Below are 24,043 nucleotides of genomic sequence, written 5' to 3'. Positions count from 1 at the left end.
GCATTGCAACAATGTTTACAAATATACATTGTAACGCTGGCTGCACATATTATGCAGACGCAGACCGCTACGATTGACTGACACACACACACACACACACACACATTGTTAAAATCATATGCTGGACGCTTCTTTCTACATGGGTTTAGTTAATGATCGGCCTATAATAAGACCACGTCGGCTATGTAATCGCTGACAACCGGGACAATTTCATAGTGGTTGGTGAAAACCGGGACATTTTAGCGTCCCAACAGGCTTTTGTCGGGACTCGGGACACGCAACTTGGAATCGGGACTGTCCCGGTCAAACCTACCGGCATGAGCTGGTCACCCTAGTCCCCGCAGATTTGTAACGGAAGCATGATAGAAAAATGTACATGTTTCCAGCCTGAGCTGCAGGGCGAAATCAAATTGCCGGCAGATCGGGCTGGGTTTACCCGGTCTACCATCAACCTGCATTCTATCTAATTTCCAACAGGGGGCGACTCCCTTCTTTTTGACAATACTTTACGGCGTGGCTACACGCTGACCTGTCAATCAGTACAGAGGCTCAGCAATGCGTATCCATGGCACTGCGTAGATTTAAATAGTTGTAACTTTGCTTTTAGGTGTTGTCTGCTTTCGTCTAAAACTTTGACCCTCAATGTGTTTCCACTTTATCAAAGTTATTTGGAACATTTTGTTTGCCTAATTGTTTTCTTATTCAGAGTTCCGCTAACCATGCTAGCTAGCTACAGCTAGCATTAGCTGGTAACTTAAGGGAACGTTTCCAAATTTTCTGTGTACTGCCGTACTACATGCCGATGAATGGTGCCAGTACCAGGAGATCTGCGTCTGTAAATTGCTACAGAAGGTTTGAAAATCGGCAACTTTCCCTCTGTAGCATTTAGTTTAGCGCAGCGCTACTGCAACCATAAACAACAATGGCTTGGCCGTGTCAACCTCCCTAGCTTCACGCTTTCATCCAAAAATCGTCACCTCCGGTTTCAAAAAAACAAGATGGCAGCAGGCAAATAGCCAAACTCATGACTTTAAAACGGCAGTCCACAAATCAATGAGTGTTGTCATGGCTATTGTTTTATTTTTACAGTCTATGGTTACACCTTCTCTGTGGCTTTGTTCCCCTGTGTGACCTATGGCAAACTTGCAAAAGCACATGGGTTTGATTTGTGGTGTTCAGAATTCTCATGTTTTAAACTTTTGATGACGAAATAATAAGTACTATTGCCATAATATGTTATACACACAGACTCAGTCTTTCCACTGTGGGGCATGTGATGCCACCTGAGTACCTATACACAAATACATTCAAGTGTCTTCACTTTATTTTCACTTGAACCCAAGGCACAGTGTGTCAACTTCTCAAAAGGTTCTCTCTTAAATCAAAACATATTCCAAACCTTTTCTTCTTTAACTCTACCTGAGCTACTTAAAGCGCAACTCTTGCCAAAATGCAACCTAGGGTCTTTTTGTGAAAGTACCCGAGTCAAACTATCGTTTAAAAGCATAATTAGGACGGAAGCGTCACTTTTAAGATTTACCATATCTTCGTTTTTCGGTCAAATGGCCTTTTGAATGGAAGCGCTAGGGGCACTTTTATGCTAGCCTCAAAATAGCTATTTTTAAAACACTAAGAAGGCTCGACACAACATGAAACTTTGCTCGAAGTATCACCAGGGGCTCTACACGTGAACTTGAGCATTAAGAACATTTGTGTACACAGAGTTTACTAAAAAGAAAGGTTTTAACAACTCACTGTAGCTGTTGTTCTTCCGGTCGCCGTCTATCGAGCCAGTCAAAAACAGTCGAGGGAGGAGAGTAAAGATGGAAAGCTCCTAAAGCTTAGTTCCATATAAATGCATGGATAATTTGTTGTTTTGTCGTTAGTGAAACACAATATTGACCTTGTAGTTGAAAAAGGAGCCTCATATAAGAATGACATTTCCTCCTATGGAGTCCGTTCATTCGCATTCAGAGATCGCCTATTTTTGACTGGGAAAATGGTGGATAGCGTAAACAACAACTGCTAATGTGAGTTGCTCAAAACCTCTCTTTTTAGTAAACTCTGTGTACACAAACAATGTTTTCAATGCTGGAGTTCATGTGTAGAGACCCTGGTCATACTTGGAGCAAAGTTTCATGTTGTGTCGAGCCTTCTTAGTGTTTTAAAAATAGCTATTTTGAGGCTAGCATAAAAGTGCCCCTAGCACTCCCATTCAAAAGGCCATTTGACCAAAAAACGAAGATACGGTAAATCTTAAAAGTGACGCTTCTGTCCTAAATATGCTTTTAAACTAAAGTTTGACTCGGGTACATTCACAAAAAGACCCTAGGTTGCATTTTGGTGAGAGTTACGCTTCAACTTGGCATGTTCCACTAATAGTCTAGTTTATTTTGAACATGTTAAAAAAAAAAAAAAATAGATGTTCATTTTAGTACAGGCAAGAAAACCAACAAAAATACCCTCAGATATATCTTTAAACATTATAGTAAATTATTTAAATTCACTATTATACAGAATACAGCACCTTACTCTTAGGCACCTTACTTACTTAGGCGAATCAAACATGCCTCAAGAAATTCTTGCAAAATTGCATTAAGCCATTTTCGCCCTCTATATTGTAGGCTATAGTAGGCTTGGTTTCATATTGCTGTCCAGACTGTTGTACATTGTAACTCCTCAAAAAATATTTGGGTCTCATTGGCTAGATAGTCAACGCTTATTGCCTTGTTTGATTCAACTCTCTGCCATTAAGTGGCTGTCCAGTAGTATATGAAAGGGTTGTTGGCTAAACACTGCACAAAGCTGCAGACTCAGGGGTTGATCCTCAGTGGGATCAACAGCAACAGCAACCATTTCATTACAAGGTGATTCAGTGTTAACATTTATATTTAGTTTAACGGGTGGATGCTATCGATCCTGACAGCCATCAGTCTGAAAGCAAGCTTTGAATCATCGGATGACTTATTTCAGCAGCCTGGTGAGGAAGATGTCTGCGATGATTCCTGTGACGAGGATGATGACCATGAGCAGCAATATGAGGCCACGACGTAAAATCAGTTGAGTTATTGACAGAACATTTCCCACTGTAGTGGTAGTGGATTTATTCTGGTCTGCAATATGCGCCTCCTGATATGTGTGGTCCACCTCAGCAATCTCACCACTAGATGCAGTAGTGCTGACCGGGTACTGGTTCTGATTCGAGTCTGGAGGTTTGGAGAGAACCTTTAGTTTTAACAACATACTGTCACACAAGGATGTTTCAGTTGGGTCAGTTCAGGCGTCGGAGCTTACCTTTAATTTTCATCTCAACCATCTCATTTTCTTCTTTGATTTGGACTCCTGCTCTCACAAGAGCCTGATCAGAAACATTATAAATAGTTATTAACATCAGGTATTAACTTTAAACTCATCTTGAAACAAAGTCAAAATTTTTATTGGTCAAGGGATGTAGGTTCGCACCTCTTCAGCAGCCTTCTTCCAATCGAGCTTGCACACAAATGTGATGAAGAAAATCGACTGCATCAACACACAAATGCAAAGTCCTGTCCATAGTCCTTTTTACAGAGACGAGAGAGGAGTATTAATGGCTTTCTGAAACTCTACTTGACAAGCAGGAGATAATACAGCAGTAATTGCAGAACTGTACATTAATGGTCGGGTCTTACCTACAATGCCCATGTTTGCTGCAAACATTAGGGACACACCAATAGGGAAACCAATAAGGTAGTATCCCACCAGGTTACACAGAGCACCAATCAACTGTTTCCCTGCTCCTCTGAGAACCCCTCCAGCCACAGCCTGCCCAAATCAAACAGAGATTTGGTCACATCAATCACATTCTGTATATGTCAATATTGGGTCTAAAATCCTGACGACTACCATTAGGTTGTTTCTCACCGCAACAGCATCAGCAAGATGCATGAAGCCAAATATGATCATGACGTCAGCAACCCTCTGTAAAATGTCCCTAAAAAATGCAGATAGAGACTATTGGTAGACACTAAAAGATGTTTTGGCAAAGGTTCTTTAGTGAGGAAACATCTCCAGCTGACATATAAATACAATGAACAGATTAGGTTTGTTTAGCTTAACTGAAATGGAACAAACTGGGCAACAGATACTGTATGGCAGACTCTGCGAATGTTATGTTATAGTTATGACGGTGTCATGTCAGTCTTATGCACACTCCCCCCTTCAAAAAGACTTTACTTACTGTTCTGATGTAAAGATGTATCCAATGACATTTCTGGCGAGGCTGAGGCTGGCTCCAATGAAACATGCAATTATGACTGCCATGGGGAGAAATTGATATATTATAATCATCAGGGAAGAGGTGAAGACAAGAAAGTGGAATATTATGAATGGATGGTTCAAGTGTAAGAAGACGCTCAAAACTGTGGTGTGTACAATAATTGCAATGATTAATTTTAAATATAAAGTGTGACTATTGATTCAATCTGAGAGATCTCTGATATCTCTTGTAATGGGTCAAAAGTTCAATTAAATTCCTCTGAAATAAACATTCAAACCAAAGGTTTTAAGAACAGTCTAGACTACATAAGGCCGCTAAACTACTACTACCCCTCAAGTGAAGGGCGTTGCAGGCATCATGTACAGTATGCATGGGGTCTTACATGCACAAATGATGGGGACTTTGGAAGACAGTTTGGCCTGCTCTATGTTTCCTGCACCAAGAGCATTCCCAACCCGTACACTGGCAGCAGCAGCAAATCCAAGTGGGAACTATGGGAGGATATAGAGCAGTTATTACCAAAAATGTATTAGTGCTACTTTTGCTTAACCAATATTTTACTAGAGCTATGACCAGTACACAAACAGAGGGTTGGCGGTAGGGCTGCAACTAACAATTATTTTTATAGTTGATTAATCTGTCGATTATTTTCTTGATTAATTGATTAGTAGTGTGGTCTATAAAATGCCAGAAAATGGGAAAAAATGTCGATCAAGATGCCCAAAATGACGTCCTCAAATGTCTTGTTTTGTCCACAACACAAAGCTATTCAGTTTACTGTCATAGAGAAGTGAATGAAATAGAAAATATTCACATTTAAGAAGCTGGAATCAAAGTATTTTCGCGTTTTCTTCAAAAAATTACTCAAACAGATTAATCGTTTCAAATAGTTGGCGATTATTTAAATAGTTAAGTAATCGATTTATCTTTGCAGCTCTAGTTAACGGTTAAAATGAATACATAATGATGGGCGGGGAAAAACATTTAGAAGAGTTACCATGTAAGCTAAGGCCGTCAGCTCATAAGCTATAGAATGAGCTCCCAGCTCAGTCTCACTGATCACTCCGGCCAGGAATCCACCTATTTCAAATATCCACCACTCCAGACAAAGCATGAGCATACTGGGGATGGCCAGCCGGACAAAGGGTCCCCACTCCTGCAGACAGTCCAGTGTCCAACCTGTGGGTCAGAGGTCTTTACGTTAAGCTACAGGTTATCTTTTAATTTCTCATCTCATGTTAGAGCAAACTCCTGCTATGCTAAAATCATAATACAGAAAAGGATGGATATATGTTGATGTCATAAAGTGGGCTTCAAGTTTAACCCTTGTGTTGTCCTTCGGGTCACCAGGACCCATCCCCCCGGTGACCCTTGCGTACTACGTGATGTCATTTCACATGAACCGGGGGAGGGGGGGACCCCAAAGCTCAATGCCAGGCCAATACAAAACGTCAAATAAACTGGATGGGTGCCGATGACCCAAAGGACAACACAAGGGTTAAACTTAAAGCCCACTTTATGACATCAACATATATCCATCCTTTTCTGTATTATGATTTTAGCATAGCAGGAGATTGCTCTAACATGAGATGAGAAATTAAAAGAACCTGTAGCTTAACGTAAATATCTATATATATATAGATCGATCTATCTATCTATCTATCTATCTATATATATATAATACATAAATAGATTGTTCAAGTCAGAAAAAGGCCAGGATGACTGCACTACTGGCAAATTATTGCTAGTCTTATACAACAGCCTTCTGACAATTTACGTCACTGTAACCTCTCCTCTACACAACATTACACAGTTATAGAGTGTAACTAACCTAGCCAAACATTAAAAACTGGAATGTTCAACAACAGACAACCTATTTAGAAGTTCTAAAAGACCAGAGACTTTAATGATGAAAGAGGATGAAATTACTGGATAGAATAAGACAATGACTGCAGTCAACCCCATAAGAAGAAAATAAAATATATTTAATCAATTTCATGTTGTGGTCAAATATCTCAAAAACAATGAGAAAACAACTGACCTCCCCATGTGGCCTTGTGCAGACCCCTGCAGCAGATGTACACGAATAAGATTACAGCCAGCAAATACTGTGAGATAGCATTGGCTGCAGCAGATCCACTTAAAGAAAGACAAAAAATTGGGGTCCAGATGATCATTCAGATTAATAAACAAAAGTTACTGCATAATAACACTCTGCACAATGCCATCCAATACAACAATTGAGTAATGAACATTACATTTGACAAATGATAATAGATTTTGAATTATTAAATTTAAAAGGCATTTATATCTGTTATGTTGGATTAGTATAGTCTTATTATCAGGCTAGGACAGAAAGATTGATTGATCAATCATACATAACCAAAAAATGTTTTTGGTCACTCACTGTACTATATCTACCATATTATATGAAATACAACTTCCTTCAATTCAGGGACATAACAATAATACTTTTTAGGCATTGACCAAATTGCCTCCTTAGTCAATACCTAAGGAGTAAATCTCATCAGCGTCAGTGAGCCAATAAGCATGCAGCATGCTTCTACCAAGATCCTATACTGCTGCTGATTGGCTGTCTACACATCGTGGAGGCATGCAGGGAAAAAAATCTGTTACACACAGAGAGAGAGCACACATGCGTGTGTGTTGTTTTAATTTGAGAGGCTTGACTACATACTGTAGGTATAAAGGAGCAGAAAAAAAAAGATGTTTTAACCTCTTAACGTTCACTGTACCGTGTACGGGACACCTTGTGGCTGTGGCGTCGCTGTAACCTCCACTCATAAACGTTTTTATAACTTTAAAGCATTAAATCTTCAAAATATACAGCCATGCGACACACCAATTGAAAGCTTAGACTCTTTATAGCAGTTATACAACTGCTACGAAGTTATAGAAAATAAAACAATACAGCGTAAACGGCGCAGCTGGTGTCTAGTGCATCCATACCTTTTTCCTTGTCCCTTTAGCCACTGCGGGGATTTTTTGCCCAAAACTTTTTTTTGTTGAATCCCCAAGAGTCCAAGGAAATGGAATATCCAAGCCATTATATCCAAAACGAGCTGTTCGCCTCACAATCTTGACGTTTCTGGCCGAATCACAACGGAAAATCACTAAACTGTTTTTCATTTCCGGACTTCTAACGCGGCTCGCTTCTCTCCTAAGGCTCCTAGCAACTCGATGTGGGCGTCACTGTATTCTCTGAGATCAGAGGTTTTAACAGACACCTGGTATAAGCCAATCGGTAAAGGTTTGCCTGTGATACACCAATAGAAAGCTGAAGACTCCTCTGACGCGACATGAGCCCACGTGTACTCGAGCGACATTTGCTCGGACCAGTTAGATTTAAATGCTATAAGACCCGTCTACATTTTTAGTCAATGAGCAGACAAGTCGATAGACCTCCTATAAGCATATGACACCCTGTGCAATATATAATGACTTATTTCTATATATTTATGTATAGTTATTTCAAGTATTAATGGAAATCAGAAAAACGCACAGACATACAGGTGCTGGTCATATAATTAGAATATCATGACAAAGTTGATTTATTTCAGTAATTCCATTCAAAAAGTGAAACTTGTATAATGTATACATTCATTCCACACAGACTGATATATTTATATATTTAAGAGTTTATTTTTTTTTACTTTTGATGATTGGAACTGACAACTAATGAAAACCCCAAATTCAGTATCTCAGAAAATTAGAATATTGTGAAAAGGTTCAATATTGAAGACACCTGGTGCCACACTCTAATCAGCTAATTAACTCAAAACACCTGCAAAGGCCTTTAAATGGTCCCTCAGTCTAGTTCTGTAGGCTACACAATCATGGGGAAGACTGCTGACTTGACAGCTGTCCAAAAGACGACCATTGACACCTTGCACAAGGAGGGCAAGACACAAAAGGTCATTGCTAAAGAGGCTGGCTGTTCACAGAGCTCTGTGTCCAAGCACATTAATAGAGACGCAAAGGGAAGGAAAAGATGTGGTAGAAAAAAGTTTACAAGCAATAGGGATAACTACACCCTGGAGAGGATTGTGAAACAAAACCCATTCAAAAATGTGGGGGAGATTCACAAAGAGTGGACTGCAGCTGGAGTCAGTGCTTCAAGAACCACCACGCACAGATGTATGCAAGACATGGGTTTCAGCTGTCGCATTCCTTGTGTCAAGCCACTCCTGAACAAGACACGGCGTCAGAAGTGTCTCGCCTGGGCTAAAGACAAAAAGGACTGGACTGCTGCTGAGTGGTCCAAAGTTATGTTCTCTGATGAAAGTAAATTTTGCATTTCCTTTGGAAATCAAGGTCCCAGAGTCTGGAGGAAGAGAGGAGAGGCACAGAATCCACGTTGCTTGAAGTCCAGTGTAAAGTTTCCACAGTCAGTGATGGTTTAGGGTGCCATGTCATCTGCTGGTGTTGGTCCACTGTGTTTTCCGAGGTCCAAGGTCAACGCAGCCGTCTACCAGGAAGTTTTAGAGCACTTCATGCTTCCTGCTGCTGACCAACTTTATGGAGATGCAGATTTCATTTTCCAACAGGACTTGGCACCTGCACACAGTGCCAAAGCTACCAGAACCTGGTTTAAGGACCATGGTATCCCTGTTCTTAATTGGCCAGCAAACTCGCCTGACCTTAACCCTATAGAAAATCTATGGGGTATTGTGAAGAGGAAGATGCGATATGCCAGACCCAACAATGCAGAAGAGCTGAAGGCCACTATCAGAGCAACCTGGGCTCTCATAACACCTGAGCAGTGCCACAGACTGATCGACTCCATGCCACGCCGCATTGCTGCAGTAATTCAGGCAAAAGGAGCCCCAATTAAGTATTGAGCTCATACTTTTCATGTTCATACTTTTCAGTTGGCCAACATTTCTAAAAATCCTTTTTTTGTATTGGTCTTAAGTAATATTCTAATTTTCTGAGATACTGAATTTGGGGTTTTCATTAGTTGTCAGTTATAATCATCAAAATTAAAAGCAATAAACACTTGAAATATATCAGTCTGTGTGGAATTAATGTATACATTATACAAGTTTCACTTTTTGAATGGAATTACTGACATAAATCAACTCTTTCATGATATTCTAATTATATGTAGGAGAAAAAAAATCAATTTTTGAGGCTTTTGGCTTCTGGATTTTTTCTGTAGTAAGCTGAGACATGTGGCTATGACATTGTGTTGTCTGTATCTCACTAGATCACACTATGAGTATCACACTTTTTTAGTAAGCTCTACTATAAAATAATAAGGCTGGAAAACTCACGCAACGCCCAAATCCAGACAGTAGAGGAAGACGTAGTTGATGATTGCGTTGAGGATATTTGCAATCACTCCTGTCACAACCTGAGGCCATATAATTCCCTGTAAACAACAGCACCTGGTATCAATATCAGTTTTAATAACTATGGTTCAGCCATAAACTTTAAAATATGGTGTAGTTTGCATTGCTGTACCTGGTTTTGAAGATACCTCCCTTGCAGCTGGTACATAAAGGCAGCCTGAAAATGAAAACAGAAAAATGAATCAGTGTTACTTTGGCATAGTGTTGGCAAATTTGAGCTTGAGCGTAATGATCATGCAGAAATTGAAAACATCTATGTTTTGTATTATCTTGATACAGAGGGTTCAGAATGCACCAAACTCACTGGCAGAGAAGGCATGAAGATCTTCACATACAGCTGAGCAATACTTGACACAGAAAGACAACAAACAAATGTGCATTTAATTGTTGGGTTGAAAAACATGGCTGTACATAAACACAACTCTGAATTAATACTTTTGTAGCTCTGTATCTTCTGAATGTATAAATAAGGAACTATTTCCTAACATCTGCCATACCTATACCTAAAAGGTGACAGTGTTTAGCTTTTTTCTGCTGCCCCCAAGTGGCAAAAAAAGTTTATGCAGGTGTAAAGGGTAATGTGCTTGTTTTTTCAACTTGGATCCTATTTTCCCATGCATCAGTGTTTTAGTGACTAATGTGAACAAAAACCTTTAGCTTAGCAGATTTATAACGGCACATCCTGATACACACTGCAGGGCCTTATGACAAGTCAACATATGAATACTGGGCTTCCATAGGAATGCTTACCGAAGTTTTGGCACATTTTACTGTGTATTGATAAATAAGTAGGTACATTTTATTTATAAAGCACCTTCTAAAACTATGGTTACAAGGTGCTGTACAGTGCAACATTGAGTGAAAATAGACAGTTAAAAACAGGAGGACAGAGGAAAACAGATAAGTGTTAAGTCAGTCTCAATAAGACCACATGTACAGCAGTGTCTCTAAAGGGAAAGATGCTGAAGGTTGTTTAGGGATTAAATAATGACCGACCTGGCAACCTCTGGGCTCTGTTTGACAGCGAGTAGGAGAGGCTCAGTGTTGATGAGGATAGCCCAGCAGGGGAAACAGGCCAGCAGCAGAATCAGAACCCCCCTCTGGAGAATCACACCCACACGCTTCAAGTTACCGCTCCCATACGTCTGCATGAAACAGGTAGACGGAAACTTACATAAGCAGAGATGCAAAACACCAAATCACACCAATAACCAAGGGTAGGACTGGTCAAAAAAAACTAACATGATACAAAAGCTCCTTGTTGAGTTGTTTTAAAGGGGACCCCAGGACTACCTGGGAACGCAGCAGTAACAGTTGTGTTTGTCTTGGTTAGATAAAGGAAGTGAAAGAACAACCTCTGGTGAGAACACTACCTGAGATATGAGGGTATCACAAGTTAACGACAAACCAGTGCCAATGGAAATACCGGTGACATTAACCACCTGCAAAACACAATTAAGAGAAAAACATAAACATTAAAAGATAGATAAATCAGATGCCAGTACTGGCAGGCTGGGATACCAGTTCAAACCCAGATAGGATTAGAGAAAGTCTCCTCACCGAAATTGATAATGCCACTCCTGCAAGTTCAGTTTTCCCCAGGTGACCACAGAATACAGTGCTGATGAAACTGATCATGAAGACCATCAACTGGGAAATGATCTGGAGTACAAACACAAATATCAGTCCTCATTTTCATGTTAATACACAAGGCAGATATTTCATACAAAATAAATACAAACATGAGGCATAATTATAGACATTTTCAGTGAGTGAAGACCTAATGAATATCATAAGCCTTACTGTATAAATATAACTAATGTATAACAATACGTATTTCTAATAACCAACTAACCATGCAATGGTTGCACGTAGGCATGAATTTGATTAGAGGTGGCTTGCTATGTATTACTAAACAGTGACGCTGTTAAACTGCACTTTAAAATGGTTCCTATACTGGACTGATTGTTCTGTCTGAATTTTTGTTTTTAGTTCTATTTTACACCTATTTTTTAAACTTAGTACACGTATTATTCCTGTTTTTATTATTGCACTGTGACAAACAGTAAAGTGTGAGAAACAACTTTTCGTTTCTTCTGGGTATGCAAGTACTCAGTGAAATGACAAATGAAGTGAATACTGAATACAATGTAATGGTCTAACGTTATAACAAACTAATATAAGACACAGCAACTCCAATAGGCCTACATCCCGTTACATTTTGAAACAAAATTAAGTATGACCAAAAGCCAGTGAGTAAGCCTAAGGTTATGCTATGTTTACACCATCTTCAATAATAATTATAATCTCACATAAGACTGGGTTTACTTCATATGTACTTAGTATGTAGCCCATACGGTATTCCTTATTAAATATATGCTGCTTAAAGTTATAAACTAATTACTAATGCAAACACAATGCACAGAAAATGGGAGAAACGTGAACACATTCAAACATTTACGTTACCACTCAAGCAACAGTTAACGTTACTGTTCAAAAACGAAAAACACAGTTCCAAAATATTCTTACCACTGGTCCCGCTAGCTTGAAAAGTTGTACCAGCTCATGCCGGTAGTCCGGCGGGATGAAGCAACGCATGTTCAGGCAGGAGCCCCGGCTATCACCGGCGCCTTGAACAGAAGCATCCGCCTTACCTACTTTTATATCTTCTTTCACTCCCTCGGAATATTTAATTGGTGTTTTAATAGAACCGTCCATGACTATAAGTGTTCCCAACAGACAGACCGCTTTCCCTTTAACAGCGGTGTGTTATGGAGGAAGGGATACTTGCGTGGTTCAGGAGTTCCCTCTGCCAACCAGCTCGTGCAGCAGTTTTCGGCCGTCACTGCAATTGGGTAGATCTGATGTTGCATTCAAGTGCACATCATGGTTCAGTTAACTTAGGTTTTACTATGACTTCAGCAGATTGTCTGGGATCCGAATGCGCTCCAGTAATACAGAAGGCCTATGTATGTGCCTGCATGTGTGTGTGTGCCACATCCAAGTTAGCGCCTCTCATACTACTATTACTAATAAATAGACCTTAGCCCTTGTGTAATACAATATGTGTGTGCCTGCATGTGTGCCACATCTAAGTTTGTGCCTCTCAAACTACTATTAGCCTACTATTAATAGACCTAGGCCTTGTGTTTTATGAAGCTGATTGGCTAGACGTATTTGCAGGAAATAAATCAGGTTTAAATAAGTTTGATAGAAATGAGGCTATCATTCTTCCTCTCACATTTTTTTTCTAACTTTCTCGTTTGTCAGCTGTTTTTACACTTTCAGGATTTAATTTAAAATTAGTTTTTAGTTTACTTTCTGCCAGTAAAAACTGCCAGTTCTATTGATTCTACTACATTAGGCTAGGCCTATTATCACTGAGCTTAACACCACCCTAACCTCTGAACTTGTCCTTTCATTGCTATTGCTAGACTACATAGCTTGCTCATGATACTAATGTCATCACTCATACTTAAAAGTATAACTATATTTTTTTATTGACAGCTTAATATTATCAGAGGGTCGACCTCTCTTGGCTACATTGTCTTTGCTCAAACTTTGTTTTAGTATTCTCTGTCCAGATGTTGACCCTGCATGCATTTTTTATCTAGTTCCAGCTTCCAATGTGAGGATTTTGTGTTTTTTCTCTGTTTTATGTTTTTGTATTTGCATATCTGTTGGGTTTCGTATATTTTCACTATTTTCTAATCAAACAATACTTCTATATACTTTTTCATTTTTTTTGTGTAATATTTCAGCACTTACTATCCAGGGTTTGTGTTGAAATTGTTACATTTTAATAGTGATGTCATGTTCTGTGCCAAGGCTTTGGAAGTTAGAAATGTTGTGTAGGCCCACTTCTGGGAGATAATGGGGCAGTACAGGGTAGATTGAGAGCCCTATAAAGGTTGTGGCATTTTGCTGCTCAGGAGAAGGAAAAGAAGCTGTGCCCCCACAAACGTTTATTGATTTGCAGTACAAGTGTATATAGACGAGAAGCCGTGCTGCCACAAACACGTGCGTTGTTTCATTTTGTATGAGTAGATTTAGTTATTTACTCAAGATTTCTCTTGATAGTTTCAAGTTAGTTTTTCTCATTTTATACCTTGATTTGGTCTCGTTGGATTTGAAGAAGTCTGCCTTCCTATCCTTTTTTGACCTTCTGGCTACGCTACAACACAGTGTGTTTACATAAAACAATACAGATTTTTTGTCTTTTGGAAAACTAAATTTTCAGAAGATTTAGAAGGCATGACCTCAGTGGCATTAATGGCAGCTATGGCCCTGATTGTTGTCCGTAGACTGGACGTCCCATCCTGTAAAACATGGAATCAGGGCTCATCCCAAACTCAGATTCTGGAGATCTTATGGTCAGTTTACCCACCTGTTACACCCATAGACTGTAAAAAATAAGCGTCCTGGTCTAAAAAGTGAAGTCAATGCGGAAGTGCCTTAAACATGCATTCTATTTAATTTCCAGCAGGGGGCAACTCCTATTTATTTTAAAATAGATGATAAAGCAGTGGATGCTTTAGACCATTGACTTGTCAATCAGGACAGAGGCTTGGCAATGCGTATTCATGGCACTGTGTACATTGTTACGGCATTACCACAACCCTGGGGAAACTTACTACTCTTGTTACTATGTCTAGGGCTTACAGAGCGTGGTTTAGTTTGTGCATTTGAAAACTGCTGAAGCTCATACTAGACCACCGGACTGGAGTTGAGAATTAGAGGCCTACATTTGTTGTCCACTTCAGGTGACCTTTTCTCCTTCGCTCTGTGGGCCAGCTAGCTCCTCGTTGCGGTGTTAAACAGTGTAGACAATTAAGACACGGACATTAACACAACTTGGTGAGGAAACGTCATGACAAATTAGAAACACAATCCTTTCTCTGTGAGTCAGTCTCTCACTGAGGCTGTTCCACCGCAACATTTCTGAGTAAATTCTCCTCAACCCTTGGACAAAGTATCGGCTATGACATTGGGCCTCATTCACCAACCGTTCTTACGAAGAAATGTGTTCTTAAACCCCACTTATGCACTTTTTTACGAAGATTCTGACATTCTGACATTCACTAATGTTTTCTTATCTTGGATTTGTTCTTAGCTAAGAACAAAATCTACAAACACTCAAGAGCACTCTTACGCACATTTGAGTGATGACAGTTTGCTCCAAATAATTGGTTACTGCATTTTATTTAATTCTACAGTCATTTACAATGATAGTATTTTACTGTAATGTATTTCTGATCATTTGTTGAAAAAAAAAATCATAGTATGCAAAGAAACACTAACACTGCAATTTACATCAGCAATTAAGCTGATTAAATCCTGCGTTATTTTTCACTGTTGCTTTCAGTTAAATTATGGCATAAAATTGTACAAATTCAGAAAGACTTGCTTACTGTCTGATTCACTGGTGGGAGATGGCCTTGGAGGATATGAAGCTGTTGATGTAGGGCCCTGGTCAGTGTCCAGTTGCTCCGCTGATGGCACACCTGAGAGTGCCGTCTCACCAATAATGGCCCTGATTCGCTGGTCAATCTCAGATAACTCAGGGTCTGCATGCCCCCCTTTAGTGGTCAGCATATGTCTCTTATGTTTGGCAATGGATTTTTTGGTCTCTGATTTTAAGTCAAACCATTTCTTTTTTACATCTTCAATTGAGCGACGTTGTCCAGAAACAGAGTTCACGGAATCAGTGATCTCCTTCCATGCCACAGTATTGTTGGTGGCTTTAAAACCACTGGAAACACTACTAAATATTATGCCTCGTTTGGCATTTACCTGTTGCAGTAGAATTTCTATTTCTAATAAAGTTAAGTTCTTTTTTCGTTTGGTGATTGGTGGACCACCACCGTCTGTGCATCTTTTGGACATTCTCCAACTTTTCTTGCACACGGACCTGAAGTGTCATGTCCTTATATGGAAATGTGCGGGGCGTTTTCTTATGCTAATTAGGAACAACTGGCACGCACTTTCAATTACAAAGACGTGGGATTCATCAATCCTAAAAACACAGGTGCGAACAATTCTGTTGTTTAAGAACATGTGATGAATCTGACGTAGACTTTTCTTAGGAAGTTTATTAAAGGCATACTATGCAACTTTTCCAGCTTCGGTCCGACAGGTTGACTCATTGAAACTACAGCTTGCATGAGTCAACCTGTAGGGGGACCGAAGCTGGAAAAGTTGCATAGTATGCCTTTAAGAACAAAGTTAAGAAAATTCTTAGGAAGATATTGGTGAATGAGGCCCATTATTCTTGCCTGCCACATGCTTGCTCTCCAGGTTATATGGTTGTCACTCTTGCCCCCACCGAAACACCCTAGCATTGACACTTTCTAACCAGTGTTCCTAACCAGGAAGACCAAAGGAACTTTGTTTCCCAGGTCGATGGACGAGTCCTCTTCGCTCTCCAGCTCTGTGGGCTCATGGACCACATAATGCTTCTGTCCCCAGCCACATAATTTCCCCTAACAAGATCAATTATCAATTAATCACATTTTATAAATGTACAACAAAGTTTTAAACAAAAATAATAAAATAATTAAAAGTACCGTCAGACGAGACTAATTAAAAGCTCTGGAGAAGAGAACAGTTTTTAACTTGGATTCTTGGAGTCTGTTCGGTGTGTTCCGGGCCATCGTCAAGTCGGAGGAGCCGTCGGCATCTATTTTGGCTGATTTCCGTCAGACAACAAAGAGTGGACGTTCAAAACAGCCATTTTTAAGAGCAAACCAGAATTGCTTGAAACAGTATGACATTTGTAAATAATTGAGTGTAAATTGGATTAGCTGTGTTAGGGAGAGAGAGAGAGAGAGGGGGACTTTGTATGGTCTATTATTGATTACAACTGGAATGATGGAGCGGCTCTGTGGGCTAACAGAGTTATTTGACAGTAGGGGGAGCTGTTGGAACAAACTGGAAGTGGCAAAGAATAGACATCAGTGACCGATGTGCAATTCAAAGCCTTTGTGGGGTTTATTATCAAATAAGCTCCGTGAACATAGGGGGAGTTCATGAGGTTGGTGATTAAAGAGCAAGGTGATGAGGAAGAGTTGGTTGCAACTGACAAGTGTGGCCTGCAGGAGAGCTGTTGAAGAACTATCAGGTCCAGAACTTTAGCCCAGATGTCTGCAACCCTGAATCTGGTAAAGCAATGTGTGACAGCATTAATAAACCATAAACTCCAGGTGACGGAGTCACCGATAATTATTGTGGTAGGGGGGAAGAGCGGACGAGAAGTGGGTGAGTTTGGAAGGCCGGTGTTGGGAAGAAAACAGATAGTATCGGTCTCAGAGGGACATGGACAAAAATGTAAAAGTTTAATTAAAAAATTCAACTTAATTAGCCTACTGTACAGTAACAAAAGTAACAGTCGAATCATCTTGATTGATCCAGCACCGGGGAAAAGGAGATTGCCTACTTGGTAGGGACGTTTGTCTTTGAAGTATGGTCTCATTTGACCGGCCCAGGCAGTGAAGGCCACCAGAGCGTCTGGTCACCGCATCGTTCAAAAACTTTCGCCTGTGATGACAGCTGGTGAGCAGGGAGCATAGTGGGGTGAGCCCAGGCACCACCGGACAAACAAGGGGAGGGGAGGCTCTGCACCTCCGCTATCTCTACATAACCAGACACCAACTCAGATCTTGAGAGGATGCAATGAAGAGGCACAGCCTAATCATCTCCAGCTACCCCTCGTATTATGGTAAACCTCCCAGTGAAGCTGGACTTCGGCAGTTCCATCACCCCTTTCCGGAACAGATCTTGTTTTCCCCTAGTGTCTCTAAGTATGGTACCTGGCGCATGCAGAATTTTTGCCTATTCAGAAACTGCCCCTTTTGAAGTGAAACCCTCATAGCAATGAAGCTCATCTTCAACCACCTGTCCTACTGACACTAACCCCACTGGCTTAGCTGGACCCTGCCTGCCATCAAAGCTTGGACACTGACTTTTCTTATGGACCAACCCGCAACACCAGTAGCATCGTAGCTCTGACTTTGGAGTGGGATTGCGACCTGAGGGTGGACCTAAACTTCCAAAGTGTGGATGGCACCCTGCTCCACTTTTACCAAGCTTCTACTGTTGGTATTCTCCTCCAGGCTCCTCGTCATGAACACTCCTCATTTATATTGTCACCAAAGATGACAAAGGCATAAAAGAGTGGTGTATGTATTGCTGAAATGAACACATTTAGAGAGCACTAAATTGCAATTAATGTGCACAATATACAACATACTGATTTAGGAACATCAACATCTATCCTACATGTATAAAGTGCATATACTACAACAACTTACCACAATACAAAAAGTTACACTATCTTAAAAGGAAACTGAATAAAAAAAATCAAAACTCTTATGTTTTGATCTTAAAATAACAAGCCTTAATAAGGAGTACTATTGCCATTTAATGTTACACAAACTCAACCCTCCCACTGTGGGGCATGTGATGCCACTATTTCAGAATCAGAATCAGAAAGGGCTTTATTGCCAAGTACGTTTTTTACACATACAAGGAATTTGTCTTGGTTTTGTTGGTGCATGTCACACATTCTCTAAATATAAGAAGGATACAAAGAATATAAACAATATAAGTATAAACATATACACGCAGTATGGATTAATAAAGATAAAAATAAAATAATAAGTAGTAAAAGAGTAAAGCAGAGTAGGTACAGTGGCATGTAGAGCCAGAGGAGGAGTGTTTGTATACTGTGGAGATAGTCAGGGTGGGTTCCGGGCCTTGTTAGTAAGGCTAGTGGCGGAGGGGAAAAAACTGTTCATGTGGCGTGTGGTTGTGGTCCTGATGGAGCTCAGCCTCCAGCACGCTTCAGAGTCCTGGTGGCGTATAGGTCCTGGAGCGTCGGCAGATTGCAGCCAATCGCCTTCTCTGCAGACCGAATGACACGCTGCAGTCTGCCCTTGTCCTTCGCAGTGGCAGCAGCGTACATGATGGTGATGGAGGATGTGAGGATGGACGAGAGGGGGTTGTAGCCGATTCTGTGGTCTGTCCCGGGACCATGGACTCTGGCACGGACCAGTGGTCACAACCACTAGGGGCGCTAAAGACACTGGTCGCGACCAGCTCCTCAGTGGTCTGCCCTGTGGTCCCTGTGGTCTGTGAAGCCGCTTTAGTATTTTCTCCCCTTTCCTGTCGTTTTGGCAGCACTGTTAGCTGGATAAATGTCAGAGATCATAATCTTTTGTCTATAAAATACACTATAGCAGATATATTATGATTATTATTGTTATTATTATTGATTATGAAGATCCGTGTGGTCAGGACCAGCTGGTCTCTGGCACGGACCAGTGGTCACAACCACTAAGGGCGCTAAATACACTGGTCGCGACCAGTGGCACAGCGGTCATGACCAGCTTCTTACTGGCACAAATAGTCCAGGCAAAGTAGCGTTTTACGACAGACTAATTGTAAAAGATTTTTTTGCAGCTTAGATCATTTCTATGAGGTGTCCAGAACAACATACTAAAAGACCTCAAAAATCCTAGTTGAGGAAATATGTTAAATTCTCATCAATCCGAGATGTGTGCCAATAAGGCCAGGCAACAATACACCCCAATGGGGCTATTTTTTTCCTTTACTCCTATCAAAATGAAAATGAAAAAAACTTTACACAATGAAAGTACACATGAAAAGTAAACATGTTTGTATTACAAGTTTCTTTGAAAATTTATTTTAATATGCAAATGAGCTATACACTAATCGAATATGCCCAAAATACACCCAAATAGGCTTATTTGTTTCCTTTACTCCTACCACAATAAAACTTTACATAGTAAAAGTATACATGAAAAGTAACTTTTTTTGTATTACAAGTTTCTTTTGAAATGAATTTGAATATGCAAATATAACCCCCGCCGGTATAGTCTTCAGGGTCACGGAGGCATACAAGCCTGCCCAACAAGGTAGCAAAATGTAACCTCACCACGTTACTAATGACTAAGATGGCTATTCTGACTTTCTTCTTATGTTATCTGTGGGGGAATGTCATTAGGTAAGGGTTGTTCGCAAATAAAAAAAAAAGAATTTAGAAAGCAACTGGAGGCAAGATTGTGCAATCAATTCTTAATGTCAATATATAGATTTTTTTTACAAGAAACTTGTAAAACAAAAATGTTACTTTTCATGGATACTTTCATTGTATGAAGTTTTATTTTGATAGGAGTAAAGGAAAAAAATAGCCCCATTGGGGTGTATTGTTGCCTGGCCTTACTGGCACACATCTTGCATTGATGAGAATTAAACATATTTCCTCAACTAGGATTTCTTAGGACTTTTAGTATGTTGTTCTGGACACCTTATAGAAATGATCTATGCTGAAAAAAAAATCTTTTACAATTAGTTCTATTTTTGGCTCTAAAATGAGTTACTTTGCCTGGACAGGGTACTAAAATGACTGGTCCTGACCACCTCCTCTGTGATCTGTTCTGTTGTTTGGACCAGTTAAGTGATCTGTGGTGTGTTTGTTTGTATTTATTTTTAATACAACTTTAAAACACACTTTAAAATGCAACGCAACCAATGTGTTGCATTTTAAAAGAACGATCATCGAGTGATCCGGTGCTGGATCAATCAAGATGATTCGACTGTTACTTTTGTTACTGTACGGTAGGCTAATTAAGTTGAATTTTTAATTAAACTTTTACGTTTTTGTATTTCATTTGATGTTGCTTTGTCACTCAACTCTACATTTTTCCTCCACTACATTTATTTGACATTAGTTTCTAGATCAAGATTCGATACAAAGGGTAATGTGACAAGCTTTTAAAATGCAACACATTGGTAAAGTTTAAACCAGTCAGGAAGACACAGAGCTGCATAGTCGATAGTACTACTCATACAACTACGACTAATAATAATAATTTAATCATTGTTATTATGATTTCTATTAATAGGAATGATCAATAATATTTGACAGACAAAAGATAATGATTTTTATTTATTCATTTTTACATTTATTCAGCACAGCGTTGCCAACACAATGAGAAAGGGGAGAAGGTGTATTAAATGTACAATAACTACTCCAAAGACCACTCAGTAACTGGTCAAGACAACAGGCAGATGACAAGGACCACAAGACAGACCAGTGTCTTTAGCGCTGGTCGTGAGGAGCTGGTCAGGACTGTGTGGCAGGTCACAAACACACTGACCTGCTTAATTGATAGTACTACTCATACAACTACAACTAATAATAATAATGTAATCATTGTTTTGATTTCTATTAATAATAGTGATAAATAACATTGGATAGACAAACGATTATGGCTTCTCACATTAGGCGATTCTGCTAACACAGTGAGAAACGTGAAAAGTTGTATTAAAAATAAATACAAACAAACACTCCACAGATCACTCAATTAGTCCAAACAACAGAACAGATCACAGAGGAGGTGGTCAGTACCAATAATTTTAGTGCCCTTTATGCCAGTAGGAAGCTGGTCATGACCGCTGTGCCACTGGTCGCGACCAGTGTATTTAGCGCCCCTAGTGGTTGTGACCACTGGTCCGTGCCAGAGACCAGCTGGTCCTGACCACACAGATCTTCATAATCAATAATAATAACAATAATAATCATAATATATCTGCTATAGTGTATTTTATAGACAAAAGATTATGATCTCTGACATTTAACCAGCTAACAGTGCTGCCAAAACGACAGGAAAGGGGAGAAAATACTAAAGCGGCTTCACAGACCACAGGGATCACAGGGCACTGAGGAGCTGGTCGCGACCAGTGTCTTTAGCGCCCCTAGTGGTTGTGACCACTGGTCTGTGCCAGAGACCACTAGTCCGTGCCACAGAGCAACTGGTCGCGACCACTGATGAGCTGGTCGCGATCAGTGTCTCTAGCGCCCCTAGTGGCAGTAACCACTGGTCGCTGTGTAAAAGTGCACCATCATTGTCTTTGGCAGGTTGAATTTCTTCAGCTGTTGCAGGAAGTACATCCTCTGTGCTTTACCTGTACTAATTAGGGCTGTTGGAACGAATACCAAAATTCGAATATGATTTGAATAGTAAAAAAATCAATACTATTCGAATGCTGAAATTACTATTCGAATGTGACTTTTTTTTTTTTTTTTTTTTTTATAAATATACGTTATATATATTTATATATATACACTTCTCAGCCTCCCCGGTAAAGTCTACTCCAAGGTGTTGGAAAGGAGGGTTCGGTCGATAGTCGAACCTCAGGTTGAAGATGAACAATGCGGATTCCGTCCTGGTCGTGGAACAACGGACCAGATCTTTACTCTCGCAAGGACCCTGGAGGGACCCTGGGAGTATACCCAAACGGGCTACATGTGTTTTGTGGGAGGTGCTGCGGGAGTACGGGGTGAGGGGGTCCCTTCTCAGGGCCATCCAATCTCTGTACGACCAAAGCGAGAGCTGTGTCCGGGTTCTCGGGAGTAAGTCGGACTCGTTTCAGGTGAGAGTTGGCCTCCGCCAGGGCTGCGCTTTGTCACCAATCCTGTTTGTAGTATTTATAGACAGGATATCGAGGCATAGTCGGGGTGGAGAGAGGTTGCAGTTTGATGGGCTGGGGATCTCATCGCTACTTTTTGCAGATGATGTGGTCCTGATGGCATCATCGGCCTGTGACCTTCAGCACTCACTGGATCGGTTCGTAGCCGAGTGTGAAGTGGCTGGGATGAGGATCAGCACCTCTAAATCGGAGGCCATGCTTCTCAGCAGGAAACCGATGGAGTGCCTTCTCCAGGTAGGGAATGAATCCTTACCCCAAGTGAAGGAGTTCAAGTACCTTGGGGTCTTGTTCGAGAGTGAGGGGACAATGGAGCGGGAGATTGGTCGGAGAATCGGCGCAGCGGGTGCGGTATTACATTCAATTTATCGCACCGTTGTGACGACAAGAGAGCTGAGCCAGAAGGCAAAGCTCTCAATCTACCGGTCAGTTTTTGTTCCTACCCTCACCTATGGTCATGAAGGCTGGGTCATGACCGAAAGAACAAGATCCAGGGTACAAGCGGCCGAAATGGGTTTCCTCAGGAGGGTAGCTGGCGTCTCCCTTAGAGATAGGGTGAGAAGCTCAGTCATCCGTGAGGAGCTCGGAGTAGAGCCGCTGCTCCTTCGCGTCGAAAGGAGCCAGTTGAGGTGGTTCGGGCATCTGGTAAGGATGCCCCCTGGGCGCCTCCCTAGGGAGGTGTTCCAGGCACGTCCAGCTGGGAGGAGGCCTCGGGGAAGACCCAGGACTAGGTGGAGGGATTATATCTCCAACCTGGCCTGGGAACGCCTCGGGATCCCCCAGTCGGAGCTGGTTAATGTGGCTCGGGAAAGGGAAGTTTGGGGTCCCCTGCTGGAGCTGCTACCCCCGCGACTGGATAAGCGGATGGATGGATGGACGTTATATATAATAAACGTTAGCTAATCTTCCTCTTCTCGCCTTGGCCTACCCGCATGTGTGATTCATGTCATGTCGTATGAACAATAACTTAGCGGGAGTGAAAAACACAAAGCATTGTGAGGTCTAAGCTAACGTTACGGACCAAGTAACGTTAGTACAACATTACGGAGCTAACGTTACGTATCGAGTAACGTTAGTACACGGAGGAGTGACAGGCTGCGGCTGGAAATCGTAAGAAGGACGGGAAATAGTTTTAACATGACTTTAAAATCGACATCCACCGAGCCAAAATGCTTATGTTATCAATAGTTAGCTTGTTCTGGTTTCCGAACTGCGGTGTGTTTGTCGCTGTGTGCTCGTGAATATTATTCGAATATTAAAAGAAATATCAAATGAAATTTGAATAATATTATAGAGGAAGATCGACAGCTCTAGTACTAATATCTACACAAATACATTCAAGTGTCTGCACTTTATTTTCATTTGACCCCCAAGGCACAGTGTGTAAACCTCTCAAAATGTTCTCTCTAAAATCAAGCATTTTACCCTCTCTATTTGCCATAGCAGGCTTGGTTTCATATTGCTGTCCAGACTGTTATACATTGACTGGTTAAACCTTCAAAAAATATATGAGTCTCTCTGGCTAGACATTCCATGCTTATCGCCTTGTTTAAAAAAAAAAAAAAAAACGTTTTTATTCTTAATTCATCAATTACACAAAGTACAATGTAGTGACATTTGATTACTGCATTTAACCCATCCTAACGCCGCCTTCACACTGGCACTTGAAATCAGCTCCGTAATACGCAATGCGCCCTCAGTGGACGTCGTACTACACCGTTGAAAGCGTCGGAAACGAGTAGAAAGAAAATGGTGAAGAGACTAGAACGACTCATTCTGTCAGTGTCTGAATGTCCAATTCTCTATGACCTCTCTTCTGAAGACTATAGAGATCTAAACAGAAAGGCTGCTGCGTGGAGAAAAGTTGCCCAGGATGTTGGTTAAATGTGATATAGCGGTATAA

At 40.7% G+C, this 24,043-nt stretch overlaps 1 protein-coding gene across 1 annotated transcript; it reads right to left on the bottom strand.

Annotated features, from left to right (window-relative positions):
* Positions 1 to 2,964: 2,964 nt before the first annotated feature.
* LOC144527756 (multidrug and toxin extrusion protein 1-like) lies at positions 2,965 to 12,348 on the bottom strand. Its single transcript, XM_078265992.1, has 16 exons — positions 12,160 to 12,348; positions 11,191 to 11,292; positions 11,004 to 11,072; positions 10,627 to 10,775; positions 9,935 to 9,977; positions 9,743 to 9,787; positions 9,553 to 9,650; positions 6,297 to 6,394; positions 5,253 to 5,434; positions 4,638 to 4,746; positions 4,217 to 4,292; positions 3,901 to 3,970; positions 3,669 to 3,801; positions 3,463 to 3,557; positions 3,295 to 3,358; positions 2,965 to 3,206 (listed from the first exon to the last, which is right to left on the bottom strand). The coding sequence occupies exons 1-16, from the start codon at positions 12,346 to 12,348 to the stop codon at positions 2,965 to 2,967; spliced, it is 1,764 nt and encodes a 587-aa protein (XP_078122118.1).
* Positions 12,349 to 24,043: the final 11,695 nt, after the last annotated feature.

Source organism: Sander vitreus, chromosome 2 (assembly GCF_031162955.1).
Source record: "Sander vitreus isolate 19-12246 chromosome 2, sanVit1, whole genome shotgun sequence".
Classification (NCBI taxonomy): domain Eukaryota; kingdom Metazoa; phylum Chordata; class Actinopteri; order Perciformes; family Percidae; genus Sander; species Sander vitreus.
Note: the sequence above shows the minus strand (reverse complement) of the source record. Positions and strands in the feature narration are given on the sequence as shown.